General features: G+C 43.6%; 1 protein-coding gene across 4 annotated transcripts; it reads left to right on the top strand.

Annotated features, from left to right (window-relative positions):
- The first annotated feature begins 2,661 nt into the window (after positions 1-2,661).
- CHAMP1 (chromosome alignment maintaining phosphoprotein 1) lies at positions 2,662-14,278 on the top strand. 4 transcript variants are annotated; one of them, XM_064646422.1, is made up of 2 exons: positions 2,662-2,712; positions 10,564-14,278. In XM_064646422.1, exon 2 carries the CDS (start codon positions 10,625-10,627, stop codon positions 13,487-13,489), a length of 2,865 nt encoding a protein of 954 aa, XP_064502492.1. In that variant the 5' UTR covers positions 2,662-2,712; positions 10,564-10,624; the 3' UTR covers positions 13,490-14,278. The 4 variants fall into 4 exon arrangements, with proteins under 4 accessions (XP_064502492.1, XP_064502491.1, XP_064502489.1 ...); XM_064646421.1 differs by lacking the exon at positions 2,662-2,712 and adding an exon at positions 2,948-3,201; XM_064646419.1 differs by lacking the exon at positions 2,662-2,712 and adding an exon at positions 2,948-3,306.
- The last annotated feature ends 821 nt before the right edge of the window (positions 14,279-15,099 follow it).

Genomic DNA, 15,099 nt, shown 5'->3' with positions numbered 1-15,099 from the left:
ACTGTTAACATTTTCACTGAGTTCACAAGTGAATATGATCTTTTTTTACATTTTGCTTATGCAAAAAAAAAAAAAAAAGATAATCTAGAACTGCAAACTATATTCAAGCATCTTTCAGAATAATATTAACTGAAAGGGGGAAGACCTATGGAATTTTAGCATGATTTCATAAATCAAATGAAATCGCTAGATGTAGAGGATAAAAAGTTCTTAACAAGTTACAAAAAATGTTTAACCATACAGTACAGAAAAAGTCTACTAAAAAGAAAAAGTTATTCACTGAGATGGCTTCTAGTGCTTTATGTATTCTCTATCTCTGTTTTCTAGTCCAGTACTTGCTCTGTAATTGCTAATCCAGCAAAAAAATCTCCATGGAGTTTCTTCATCTTCTTTGGGAAAACCTCTCGGCTAGGCTGAAAAGAAATCCTTCAAGTATTCCAAAATCACCTACAGATATCAACAGCATGGAAAAAGGAGAGAAATTTACTTAGTTTGGCCAAGAAGAATGTAATAAATGGGGTACACCTCGTTTATTTGGAATTTATTAATTGTTTAATTAAATTCATGCTAAATGGAAATTATTAGATAAACTACAGAAGCTAGAAATTAATTCAAAAACCGTGAGCTGGGTGAAAAGAGCTGGCAAACCAGAAAAAGACTGAGATCTCAGGATGAAATGAGAACGATAGTGAAAACAGGTTATTAGCTGGGTTTGGATTGACTTTACACACTATTTCCAAAAAATGGCCAAGGCAGGAGTCAGCTAGTGACATTTTGAGTAATCAAACACAGATAAAAAGCAAGTACAGGAGGGATAAGTAGCAAGAGTGCTCTTAACTGAAGACTTGGATGGAAATAAACATTTGTTTTTTTAAGTTAGTCATGGGAAAACCACAATCCACAACAGGTTAAGGTTCTAGGAAAGTCAGTCACTGTCCTCAAGTGTGTCAGGCACTGCAAGTCCCATAGACATAGGAAAAACTTGCACCTTCACAGCATGCCCCCAAGACCTCCCCCAGGGCACCCAAAAAGCTGCTTATCACTGTTCAGGGAAGATGCTTTCAAGATGTCAGTAAGGGGGCGATCAGGACAAAGAAGGAGGGAAGACTGAGAAAGCTCCTTCTCCCCAAGAGCACATCATATGGGAGACAGCTGAAATCAGGGAACAAGGAAGGTGGGTTTGAACTAAAGGATATGGCAACAATTAATATATAACCTATAGTCAAAGGGAGATGAGCCTGGGACATGACTATACAGAAGAACAGGCAGGTACCCAGCCTGCAGTGCTAGATTTCTCATTGGGATCTAGAGATGGAATAAAGAAAAAAATTCCTCATCAGTCAGTAATTGTGGTTGATCACTACACTTTTGCTACATTTTCACAGCATGGGGGATTGATTTTCTTGAAAACTTAGCTAGAACTGATGAAAAAATACTGCTTCTATCCAAGCAACTGGTGAGGTGCAACAGATCACTGATAAATGCTGCCTGACACAGTGGCTGGTGTCAGCAAGGAAATGCTTCCAAGTGTCCAGTCAAAACCTCCCTGGGGCAGCTTTGAGCCATTCCCATATATCATATCACTGGGTACCACAGAGAAGAGCTCAGCACCTCTCTCTCCACTTCTCTTCCTAGGGAAGCTGTAGAGAGCAATATGGTCAGCCCTCAGTCTCCAGGGAATCTTTCCATCACTGGAGGTGTTATAAGGAAAGACTGGATATGGCACTTCTTGTCCTGGTCTAGTTGATGTGGTGGTGTTCAGTCATAGGGTGGACTCAATGATTTCAGAGGTCTTTTCCAGCCTCATTGATTCTGTGATTCTCTCCACACTGAACAAAAGGCACTGTAAAAAAAACCAAAAAAAAACCCCAAAAGACAAAAAGCACTTCCTGAATTGAGTGGCCCAGAACTGGACATAGTACTCAGGGTGTGGCCTACTCAGCAGTGGTGAAGCCACATCTTGAATCCTGTGTTGAATTCTGGGTCCCTCTGTTCAGGAAGGACAGTGAGCTGCTGGAGCAGATGCAGAGAAGGGCAACAAAGGTGGTGAAGGGTCTGGAACATAAGTCCTGTGAGGAGCAGCTGAGAGAGCTGGGGTTGTTCAGCCTGGAGAAAAGAAGGCTCAGGGGTAACCTTATTACTCTACAACTTCATGAAAGGAGGTCTCTTCTCCCTGGCAACTAGTGACAGGATGAGAGGACACAGTGTTAAGCAGTGCCAGTGGAGGTTTATGTTGGACATTAGGAAGAAATTCTTCACAGAAAGGGCAATTATACACTGGAATGTGCTGCCGAGGGAGGTGGTGGAGTCACCTTGCCTGGCGGTGTTTAAGGCAAGAATGCACATGGCACTGAGTGCCATGGTTGACATGGTGGTATTTGGTCATAGGTTGGACCCGATGATCTCAGAGGTCTTTCTAACCTGATCTGTGTTTCTGTGCCCCCGTGTTTCTGTGTTTTGGGATCTGTGACTGTCTCCACCCGGACGAACTCCACTGTGAGCCCCCAGGGGCGGCCGGGCCCCCCCCCCCTGCTGCAGCGCCCCCTGCCGGCGGGCGCGGAGGGCGCCGCGGCCCGGCCCCGCCCCCGTCTCTGCCGCCGCCGCCGCCGCGCACGTGACCCGGCCCCGCCTCCCGCCGCCGCCGCCGCCATTGGCGGGGGGAGCCCGGCCCGGCCCCCCCGGCCCGCGCCCGCCGCCCCGGAGCTGCGAGCGGTGAGTGCGGCCGGCGGGGCCCGCGCGCCCCCGCTCCCGCCCGCGGGCCCGCCGCGCTCCCTGCCTCCCCCTGCGCACCGCGCCTGGGCCTTCCCCTTGACCGGACCCCGCCGCGCGCGGGGCGACGGCAGCCGGTGCCGGCGCGGGGGGAACAAAACCGGCGGGGCCGCGCACGGCAGGGAGGGAGAGGGGAGGCGGCGGGGAGAGCGCCCGGCGGGGCGGGAATGAATGGGCGGGCGGCGTTACCCCCGGCGCCGGCAGGGCCGGGCAGCGCGGAGCCGGGAGCGCCGGGCCCGCAGGCACCCGCTGCCCGCGGGAAAGTTACAGCGGTGCCGGCGGGGCGAGGGGCGGGACGGGCACGCTGCCGGATCTGCTGTCCTGGGATAGCGAGTACGGCACGGGACGTGTCCCCGCCGGGACCAGGCCCTTCCCTGGTGACAGAAATAGCTGCCAGGAGCGGCTGCGTCGCACGTGGGAGCAGGGAAGCAGGTGCAGAGCCAGGGCTCACAACGTGCACGATTCTGGGACGCATGTCCTGGGAGGAGCGGCTCAGGGAGCTGGGGGTGTTTAGCCTGGAGAAGAGGAGGCTCAGGGGTGAGTGATCTTATCACTTTGCAACCATCTGACAAGAGGCTGTAGCCAGGTGGGGATCGGCCTCTTCTCCCAGGCAACCAGCGACAGCATGAGAGGACATAGTCTCCAGCAGCGCCAGGGGAGGTTTGGGTTGAACACTGGGAAGAAATTCTTCGCAGAAAGGGTGATTAGATGCTGGAATGGGCTGCCCTGGGGGGTGGTGGAGTCACTGTCCCTGAAGGTGTTTAAGGAAAGACCGGATGTGGTACTGAGTGCCATGGTCTAGTGGACGTGGTGGTTATCAGTCATAGTTGGACTTGATGATCTCAGAGGTCTTTTCCAATCTAATTGAATTCTCTGATTCTGTGAATTGTTTATAAGTGAGGAATATAGAAACTTTGGATTTCATTTTTCTCTTACGTCATCTCCCCTTGAACCCCATTTGCTTTCAGAGCAGTGTAAATGAAATTCTTACCCTGATGTCACCAAGATTCTCAGCCTTAATTCACAGTTCCTGACTAGATTAAATGCTCTAGTGGGTCCAGTGGCACTTCACCAGCTCAGGTTCAGCACTGCAGCAATAGCATTTCTGGGGCCATTTTTGGAAGCCGTGCACGTGGAATTGTGAACTTGGAGTTAGAAATCCTTGTCAGAATTACATGGAGTTAATTTTTTTCTATCCCAAATCTGTCATAGGTACATTGATTTTACTCTGCAGTTTAGACTGTTATTAGATGTTGTGTTGAGAACTAATGTTATTCTCTTGATGAAGAGAATTGTCAATCTCATAATGAAGAGTGAAATCTTGCAAAAGAGCTCCAGTTCTGGCCACTTTGCTTCTTAAATCATTTGCATGTGCATCAAGTATTGTCACTTTGCAACTCTCCTGTAACTTGAACCTTGAAAACATGGAACCTCATAATATAGCCATTTCATTCCTGGATCTAGTGTCTCCCATATTTTCAGCGTATCTTAGCATTCAGTGGCTGGTTGGGTCAGGGTGTTTGTGCCTTGTTTAGGTGTGCAGTTTTAAAGACCTGGTTCAGCAATTGTTGCTCATGGAACTTAGCCCAAATAGATTGACTGTTAGCTGGGAGATGTGAAGATGCAGTCAAATTCCTGTGGATGCTTCTGGATTAGCAGGAGCATAGTGCTGCCTGTCCTGTTCATGGTGCATTGGAAGTGACCCCCGTACCTGCCATGTGCATTGTGAAGTGCCTGCTCTGCCACACTGTGGGGATGTTTGTGTGCAGCTTCCTCTGGTAGCTAAACTTCTGTTTGTCAGTCACAACACAGGGATGTAGCTTCAAGAGAAGCACCATGCTGCCACCAGACTGCCATTTACTTTTTGGCACTGCAGAACATGTCACTTTTCCTTTTGCTTAAACACAGCAGTAGTCTGGATCTGCTCCTGCTAGCAGAGGCAGTGAAGCAACTATCCAGCTTTCTTGTGCTGGGAACACACTTACCATTGACCCTCTTCACTGATAGAGGATATTGCTGATCTGGTTGCCTATACAAAACTTCCAAGGCTGATGAAAATTAAACAGTGATCCTTCCTGTGCAGGGGCTGATACAGGGAATCCAATGCAGGACGTTGCAGAAAATCACAGGGTTTTCTTCTGGAAGGTTTTCCCAGTTGTGGTGGTGTCATTGATGTGTGTTGCATGTCCTCTGTCTGCTTGAGTCTCACCAGGCTTGATTATTTATTGAGAGGAAAAGAGTTCCAGAGCCTTCTGCCAGTGAGAACCAAGACAGCCTTATCTGAGCAATGATATGATGGACTACTTGTTGCTGTGTTCTGAAATTCTTCATGGAATATTAAAAGCAACCTGTAATTTTCTGTGCTCACAGGCAGTCTACATCTTTAGATTTGAGCCCTGACTGCTTCCCTCTTGTGCTGCCTCATGACAGTTACAGCTTAACCTCTGTAGAGGAAAAATGCAGACATATATTAAATGTTGCAACGCTGAGTGTAGAGTGTGTTTATTAAAAATTATCAGGAATGATTGGTAGACTTGTAGCTATAAAATTGGAATGAAATTGAGAAGTGGAGACAGGTTGTTCGCTGCCAGAGTCAGTGTTGTGCCATTCCCTGTGTGGACTCGTTCTTATATGTTATATCTCCTGTGCATTTCTTTTTTTCCACGGGGAGGTTTCTGAAAGGCTGCAGGAATTATGGCTTAATCTTTAGTGAGATCCTTATGGAAGATGGGATGTGGAATCCAGGAACTGTTTCTGAAGTGCCTGTGTGTGTTGACTGGGAAGACATCAGGAGATCTCTCCGCTCTATGCATTAGCTTAGGACACTCCTATTTCTCAGTCTAACATGAGCTCAACAGCGATTTCTGATGCTGTTTGACTCTGCTCTGCAGTTTCCCTGCAATATATGTAACCAACTTTTGGTTGATAAGTTTGCATTTATCTCATTGCCTCTGACTTCTTGGGTGCTTCTGTCTGCTAAATCATGACTTTAATCTCTTGGGTGCTGAGCGCCGAGCAAGAAAATACTGATGGTTGTTCTTTTCTAGGTAGATAAGTGTCCTCATTACCAATCCTTTCCCCCTGCTATTTTTCTGTTTTTCCTGTGATGGAGGAGATTATGGCCAGGACTGCAGTGTAGGGGACAAGGAATTGGTGTAAGGATCTTCAGCATCTCTGTGGAGAGAGGAGAGAGCTGATGGTAGGAACCTTTGTATGTAGGTTCTAGACGTGTGAAAGAAGGGGGGGGGGATAGGTGGCTGATGGAGCAGGAGAGACTGGTGGTCCCACCATTGAGACTTCTGTATCTCTTCGAGCAGCTTTTAATGTGAGTGATGGCCATTGATTTGTGTCACTTCAGGTCATCTAAGAGCTGAGTTGGTGCTGATGCTGTTACTGTGCTTGACATCTGTGGATATAGTGAGCTTGTAGACAGAAGCACTTATCTGTTCAGGTAGATTTCAGTGGAAACCTTCATGTCATAGGAAGACTCTGAATGAGTCTTGGCTGCCTTAAGTTTAGTATTGCAAACTTCAGAATCTTAGTTGAATCACAGTATTTTGTCTTGAACTGGAGGCAGGATGCAGACACAGGACAAGCATAAATGCTGGGCTTCAGGCTTCTGCTTCGATTGTAATGTGTTCTCGGAGCAGATAATTAGTTCTGTTTGGCTGCATCTGTATTTGTTTTCTCAGTGTTGCAGCCATGAAAAGTGAGAAAAGTAGGAGGGCATGCAGAAAGACCGATTAAGGAATGTGTTGTGCTTTGTGGTGTTGAAGTGGCAGCTGTAGCCACTGCTGCACTGCATATCCTGTAATTGAGAGTTTGTGTAGGGGTGATACTCAGCTGTTCTTTTTACAATATATTTATGGCCTGGCAGAGTGTTCAGCAAAACAGAGTGGCCTGGGGCCTGCACAGCAGTTATCTATATGTGCATGGGTGGCAGCTTCTTTGTTGCTCCCAGGAGTATTCAGGCAGGCCTGAGACATACTCTAGTGACCATCTCCCTTCTGCTTTGTTTCATGGGGGACCTGTTGCTCATGGCAATTTGATCTTCATCCTGAAATTCATACTCTTCCTCAAAGGGCTTCAGAAGGCTAGAATGATGTTTGGATTAAGTACTTGGTCCCATTCTCTACAGTGCACATGGAGCACCCTGACAAATTGATCACAACAGTTATTTTCTTTACCTTTTTTATGGGTTTGAGTTGGAGCAGTGCAGATCTAGTTCCCTTTAATGTCTGTAGTAGTTCATTTACACTGAGGGAGTGTGGTCCATCTCTCTTAGTGTTGCCAAAAAGATGCTGCTGAGCACAGATTCCATCACAGTTCATGCAGGTCCAAAGCCATGGAGACCTGGTTACTGAGCATATGCTTTCTAGACTGGCTGGCTCTGCTGGTGTGGAACTGTTTAGAAAACAGTGACGTGTTGTTCCTTACACTTTCACCCAAATACAGGACCTAGTGCAGAACAAGTTCTGGTGCAGGAGTAGGCGGCAAAGAGCAGTGTGAAGCAGACAGTTATCTGTGTGATAAACCTGAGTATAGAGGAGAGCATCAAACAGAGCCATGTAGAGACAGTGGCATTGGAGCTCAAAGAGAGAAGGGATCAGGAGGGATTGACAGAACAGTCTTTCAGACTAGCTGTTTAGATATATGCTAAGTGAACCAGCAACATCTCAGAGTTCATTCCTTCAGAAGTGTTTCAACAAATTTAAATTGACAGCATGAGTTAGTAGTAGCTCAGTGCTGTTTAAGTTTGTTACTGATCTCACAGTAACTATTCTAAAACTAGATTTACTGTTCCGTATACTCATGGCCTAAGATGCTGCAATAACAAAGAGTTGTCTTGCTCAGTAGTATGCCTTAAATAGATAGAGATTTCAACAGAAGAGGCAGTTTCTTCAGTGACTGCCAGCTACAGTGGGCTGAAGTTACAAAACTATAAATGCTGACTGATGGCAGTGTGAGAGCTCTTTAATGTTATTTCTTATGTTATTTCTTATGCCAAAGGCTTGAATGTCAAGACCTTTTGATGTCTGGGCTGTGCCTGTAACTCCTTTGGTTCCAAAATACTCTTGTGGTCAAAAAAGCTTAGCAGCAACTTGGACAATTTTTGGAAGGGAGCCAGGGACTCTTTCTCACTGTTGTATTTGGAAAGAAAATGGAAAGTTTCATCATAAGGTAAGATAGAACTGAATAAAAGGAGAGGATGGGAGATAGGGAGTGTAGTTGAGTGAATTACAGAAAACTGCAGAAATGGCAAAAGTTAGGTGATGTGCAAAGGGGAGGGAAGTTGTGAAGAGAATAGCAAATATTGTCTGGTAGACTTTGTTGTAAGCTGTGGTAAATTCAATTTGGAAAATCCTTTTTTGTTTTCTAGAGAGAAGAAAATGGATAATTCAGGATTACCATCAATTTTGGAATTGACAAATTCCCTTTCAAGTCTAAAAATGCGATTAGTGCAGTATGTCCTAATTACGTTCTGCTGTGATTTGGTAAAAAAAGCCTCCTTTTTATTTACCTTGTATAAGCAATTCAGAATTTTTGGCTTTCAAATTGAAATCTTCCATTCCTACCATCGTGCCAAATCCCCCAAACAAAACATACACTGTAATTCATAAAGACTTGAAGGTCTTTTGGAGTGTTAAGTAAGACATGACGTGCTTTGGGTTTTTACAATTGGCAAGTTATTTGCTCTTGCAGTTACAGACCACTGTACTCTATCTTTCTGTTTTGTTTTGATTTTTTACGGGAATAAAAAGTTTGTTTTAACACTTCAGCAAGTGTTTCATGGTCAACACTGAATGCGGTGTGGACTACATTTTGAGGTGTCTTTTGTATGGCTGCCGGTAGCACTGGGAAACTGCAACTGACACCCCGAAGGTCCTCCCACTTCAGTGTTTGTGGAGCAGTGCACTTCTCATGTGCAGCTGGACTGCAGTTGGGTGCTGTGCATTTGTCTCACAGTTGTAAAGTAGGATCCTTCTTAAAGCTCTGTCTGTGGTCCTGCTATGCTTCCCAATTGGAAATCTACCTGTTCCTGTGACTTAATGTGAAGTGTGTATGCACACTGCATGCAAAGAAGTTGTTGCATGAGCAGCTGAGCTAGTGAACCTTTATTTCTTAGGGATTTGTGTCCTCTGCTTCTCAGCCTGTCCCTCTTTCTTGGTTTTTTTGCTGTATCCATCTCATCCTTTAGCAGCACTGCTAATTTGCTTTCATTCTGTCCCTGCCCCAAACCCAAAGCATCTCACTGCTGTAGTATTTTTAATTGTCTCTTTCTCCCTAATTACAAGCTGAATCAGACACTGCTTGTTCTGCGTGTTTTTGCATACTGACCATTTGTGCAGAGGCTAAACAGAACCAGGCACTGTGAAATGACATATTCGGCTGTAGCCTCAGTGGAGGCATTGCTTTCATTCTCTACTCAGTTCCTGATTTTCTTGAAATGTGTAGAAATGTAAAACAAGGCTGGATTGCTTTGTCTAGTTTGATTGGCGTTGACTATAGGGCAAAGTGTTTGTGTAAGCCTCATTTCCATGAGAAACAAGGGTAAAAATGCCTTAGGAATAAATTAAGGAAACTTGCTTGAATACATATTTTTAGATTTGTTTTTAGTCTAATATATATTTAGACAGGAAAATTAGTGTTAAAATGACACAAAGATTTTGAGTGTTTTGAAGCAGTGTGTCTTACAAGACCCCCCAAAATTAGGTTGATGGCTTAGCATGATAATCATGTAACAACTGTTTAATTTCGACTTAGAGAAAAAAACCTGTTCATTTCACTTAAATGTCCAACAATTCCTTTTTACTTTCCACTTTTATGTGAATATATATAACTTACGGAATATGGTTTTCAGCTTATTGTAGTAGCTGATCCAGATAAATTCTGTTGGAAATAGTGGAATCTAGCCAAATCATTAAAAGATAATTGCATTTCAGATGCTGCATTTCTGGGGGGGGGTTGTGTTTGTTTTTGGGGTGCTTGTTTGGTTGATTGGTTTATTGTCAAGGTTATTTTGTTGTTAGTTTGGTTTTTTTTAAGGTCTTACAAATGCAATAATTTTGAGAAATTCTCGTCTTTCTCTTTGTAGTGAGGCAAAAAATGCTTTTGATACATAGGACGGTCAACTACACCAACTGAAGAAAACACCCTGTTGTTTTTCTTAAATAGTATTTTTGTTGTTATTAGGGCAGCAAATAATGGAATGGAAACGATTCTTTTTATAATGGATAAAGTTTTAATGATCAGCAGCATTTGTTTTTCATGTAATTAGTGAAAGGAAAACAGTGTTTAACAGATGAAAACAGGGCCTAGGATTTAGGCTGCTGTTTTCTTGAATTTTTTTTGTCTTTGTCAAAAATTGCTGATTTGTTTTGAAATTTAATGATGAAGGTGTGTTTTTGAAATGTCTTTATCTCAGTGGCAGTATTTCAAAGGGCTTTTTGTTTTCAGTTTACGTGTGTAATGGAGAAAGCAAGTCAGGTTTATCAAGTGAAATATCACCTAGGTTCTTTTTTTTTGTCGTTTGCTACCAGATTTTTTACAGAGGTAGGAAAACCTATCATTAAATATTAGCTTTGTTTTTTTCAAGCTCAGCTGATGTAAAATGAATTCCAGAGTTGGAGACACCTATGTTTGTATTTCTTTATGAAGTCGTTAGTACCTGTGCAAAACTTAGGCTTTCTAAAAAGAGGCATGGGAGGGGAAGTGCACCTGATTATTTAGGAATGACAAAGAGTTGAAATTAACATGGACAACTGACTATACAGATTTTTTCCTTTATTGCAGAAACTGAAACTTCCTCTTTAAAAGGTGCAGTGCTGTGAAAACTGTTACTGACCGTAGAAAAATGGACATGTTGCAGATACTCCGTAAAACCACAGAACGCTTAGAGTGTGACCACTGCAGCTTCAGAGGAACGGACTATGAAAACATACAAATTCATATGGGTACTGTTCACCCAGAGTATTGTGACGAAATGGATGCTGCTGGTTTGGGTAAACTTATATTTTATCAAAAAAGTGCAAAACTGTTTCACTGCCACAAATGCTTCTTTACCAGCAAGATGTATTGCAACGTGTATTATCACATCAAAGCACAGCATGCAGCACCTGAGAAGTGGAATGAGGAGCGGAAGGAACAACGGGTAGAAGGAGATTCAGATTCATCCAAAAAAAGTGTCACATTGGAGCCACAGAAACCTACCCTTTCCCCGGAGTCGCACAAACCTGCCCTTTCTCCTGAACTCCCCAAATCTGAACCTGTTGTTTCCCCCAAGCTTCAGAAATCTTCTGCGTCTCCAGAGCCCCAGATATCTGCTCAGGTGACTTCCTCAGAGGCAGACAAGTCAGCCCAGACTGTATCCCCAGATCCAGAAAAATCAGCCCAGGCTACATCTCCCGATCCAGAGAAGTTAGCCTCAGCTGTGTCCCCTGATCCACAGAAGCCATCCCCACCTGTGTCCCCCGATCAACTGAAGCCATCTCCTGCTGTGTCCCCTGACCCACAGAAGCCATCTCCTGCTGTGTCCCCTGACCCACAGAAGCCAGCCCCAGCTGTGTCTCCAGAGCCCCGGCGGCATTCCCCAGCCGTGTCTCCAGAGCCCCGGCGGCATTCCCCAGCAATGTCTCCAGAACCCCGGCGGCATTCCCCTGCTGTATCACCAGAGCCCCGGCGCCATTCTCCTGCGGTGTCTCCAGAACCCCGCAGATACTCCCCAGCTGTGTCACCAGAGCCAAAGAAACCTACTCCAGCAGTATCCCCTGAACCACGGAGGTATGCCCCAGCTGGGTCTCCTGAGCCACGGAGGCATCCCTCCCAAATGCGTAGGCCTGCTTCTGCTTCTCCTCCTGAAACCCGGAGGCCTGCTTCTGCAGTTTCACCGGAGTCATGGAGACCTGGTCCGACCGTTTCCCCTGAGCCCTGGAGGTCTCACGAGGTGCAAAAGTCTCCGACGGTTTCTCCCTGGGCTCCAAAGCCTGCCATGTCAGTGTCCATAGAATCCCGGAGGTCTGCCCCTGAGTCTCGAAGGCCTAGCCCTGTTGTGTTGCCAGAACCTAGGAGGGTTGTTTCTGACTCGTGTAAGTCTACGTCGTTTTCTGAATCCCAGAAGTCTACTCTTGTTTCTTCTGAGCCGTGGAAACCCATCTCATCTGTTTACCCTGAAGGCTGGAAACCTGTTCTGTCCCCTGATACATGGAAGCATTCTCCCCCTGTTTCTCCTGAGCTTCGAAAGTCTAGTCACACTGTTTCCTCAGACTCTTGGAAGCCTCCTTTCTTTCCTGAGGTCCGTAAGCCCGGTATTTCAGTATCTCCTGAACCTTGGAAACTCTCTGAGTCACGGAAATCTATGTATTTTTCTGAAACTCAGAAATCCACCTCTGCTGCTTCGTCTGAGATTCAGAAACGGGCTCATTTCCCTGAACCTCGGAAAAGAGTGCTGTTCCCAGAGTCTCGTAAATCTAATCCTACTGCTTCTACTGATGTCCAGAAACGTGCCGTCTTTTCTGAGCCCCAGAATCAAATATCTACTTCTGCTTTTTCTACCGAAGGTCAAAAACAAGCCCTGTGTTCTGAAACCCAGAAGTCAGCTCTTGTTTCTTCTGAAGTCCAGAAGCACGCCCTATTTTCTGAAGCCCAGAAACTTGCTCCCATTTCCTCTGAAGTTCAGGAGTCTACTTCCTTTCCAGACTCTCAGAAATCCACATCTCCTGAAATTCAGAAACATGGCCTCTTTACTGAGTCCCAAAAACCTACTCCTGTTTCTCCTGAGACACCCAAACAAGTTGTTTTCACTGACTCCCAGAAATCTGCTATTTCCCCTGATGTTCAAAAGCACGCTGTATTTTCTGAGATGCAGAAGCCTGCTGCTGCTTTATCCTCTGATGTCCAGAGACATGCTGAAACTACTGTACCTTCTGAAATCCAGAAGAATATCCTGTTTTCCGAGCCTCACAAGTCTGCTTCAGGCTTTTTCTCCGAGCCCCAAACACCTAGTGAGTCTGGCGAGAGTGACTTTCTTTCTCACACTTTAGATGATCAGAAACCACTGGATGACTTATTCTCACAGGATGAACAATCATTATTAGCCAAAGAATCACCAGAAGACATGCTATATTCATGCCCAAAAAAGAAGCCCAAGAAGGAAAACCAGGAGAACTCAGATTCTGAACTAAATATCAGTGAGTGTGGAAAAACAGAGTTGGACTCAATGGAGATAAAGGAACAAGAATCCAACAGTGACCAAGAGCAGTATGATATGGAGTCATCTGATTATGGCAAAGAGAGCAAAATGGATGCAACTACTCCCACGCAGCCACAGTGTGTGCTGCAGTTTACTGAAGAAAAAGAGGCTTTCATCTCTGAGGAAGAAATAGCAAAATACATGAAGCGTGGCAAGGGAAAGTATTACTGCAAAATTTGTTGCTGTCGTGCAATGAAAAAAGGTGCTGTCTTGCACCATTTAGTTAACAAGCATAATGTTCAAAGCCCATACAAGTGTAAAATATGTGGCAAAGCTTTTCTCTTGGAGTCTCTTCTTAAAAACCATGTTGCTGCTCATGGTCAAAGTTTGTTGAAGTGTCCCCGTTGTAATTTTGAATCAAATTTTCCTCGAGGCTTTAAGAAACATTTAACCCATTGCCAAAGCCGTCATAGTGATGATGCACCTAAAAAACACTTGGACAACCTTGAACCGCTTGAAGAACAAATTTAATCTTTTTTTCTCCTTGTGCTAGAAAAGCTAAATTTACAGAAGTGTTCAAAGTGTTACTGTATGTTAACCAAGTAGTTTAGCTGATCTGACAAGTCAGAAGATGCATGGTTTATTGTGCTATGTTTACCTTGTCTTTTATAGCTGTATTACTGAAGAGATTTACTTTTGAAAGTCATTTTAAATACGTGTTCATGTCTTTGTATTACCCATCAGTAGAGTCATATTTTATTTTTCAGATGTACTATGTTTTTGAAACCAAAATGGATACGAAATAGTTTTGTAAAGATTTGTAAAACGTATAGGCAATTAAGGACTGGAATGGCAAGCAATCCATATTTTCCTGTGAAGACAACTTGTTTTTTCACATTTGTTAAATGTTGTATTTTTAAAAATGTTTTTATCAAGTTCTCAAATTTAAAATTCTCACTAAATTGAATGTGAATGAGCCAGGTATGAGAAACTACCAATGTCCTGGAATAATGATGCCCTGACGTTGTAATTGAGTGTACAGTCAATTGTTGGAAATTCATTGCACTCAATTCTTTGACTTACTTGTCTCAGATTTAGAAGCATCAAGGTACCTATTTTGTGATTCTGTGTTTTGGCCATGTTTTAAGCATGTACTAATATACATTAAATTGATAGATTAACGTCAGACTATGTATAGCTCAACACTTTCTCTTGATGATTCAGATGTTTGTAATGTCAGACAACCTCTAATTTTCTTGTATTTGGTGAAATGTTATGCTTTAATGTTTTAACAATAAAAAGAAACCCAACCTGGTGTTAGCCATTTTCCTATTTGTTTTCTTTTTTTCAAATCAAGAATGAAACCTTTCATGTTCAACATATTCTCTTCTAAGTATCTTTGGCAACAAGAGATGCAGAATTACTGAGGAGTTCTGCTCTGAATGCTTCAACTTCCCGGTCATCAGCCTGTGAAAGAAGGGTTAGTCTAAATTTCATGTCTGTTTTAGAAAAACACATCATATGTAAATGAAGGAAAACATGCAAAACAAGAATTTGTGCATTGTTATTTAGCATGCTGTCCTGTGTGATTTGCATATTATCTGTTAAAAAAGCATAAGTACTTTATAATTCAGAAGGAATATAGATTTTAAGTGGAGGTATCACAAGGAAGGTTTAATTCTTTTCAGGCTAAATTATGCATATACTTAAGGTGTTGTAAGTATTGGTTTAGAATATGAAGGTGTTAGTGTTAAATAGTAAAAAAGTCTTAGAGTGTAAGCTCCCATCAAAGAGCTCTAGGTTGGTTTGACTGAAGCCGGTACTTTATTCCTTTTGTCTTTCAAGAGTGTTCTGGAAGTATGGCAAAAGGTATTTAAAGCTCTGTACTTCAATGATTTCTCAGCACTGCCTATTCAGAGAAGGAGTTAACTTCCTACCATGTCGATAGAAATAACCTGAATGCATTCTGTGACTTACTAAAAGCCAACAGAAATAATTCACTTGACAGCATAGAATCATAGATTCATTCTCTACTTCCTAAGTATTAGCAAATACTATTTCTTGCAATGACAAATAATGCACATTAATGAAAGTCAGCATAGTGAAATAATTTCCTAACTCTACAGTATATCCTTAATATA

Source organism: Pseudopipra pipra, chromosome 2 (assembly GCF_036250125.1).
Source record: "Pseudopipra pipra isolate bDixPip1 chromosome 2, bDixPip1.hap1, whole genome shotgun sequence".
Taxonomy (NCBI): domain Eukaryota; kingdom Metazoa; phylum Chordata; class Aves; order Passeriformes; family Pipridae; genus Pseudopipra; species Pseudopipra pipra.
This window is presented reverse-complemented; position numbering and strand designations above follow the sequence as displayed.

What these genes read in the sequence shown, in the direction of transcription:
- CHAMP1 (XM_064646422.1), top strand. Translation starts at nt 10,625, where the DNA reads ATGGACATGTTGCAGATACTCCGTAAAACCACAGAACGCTTAGAGTGT.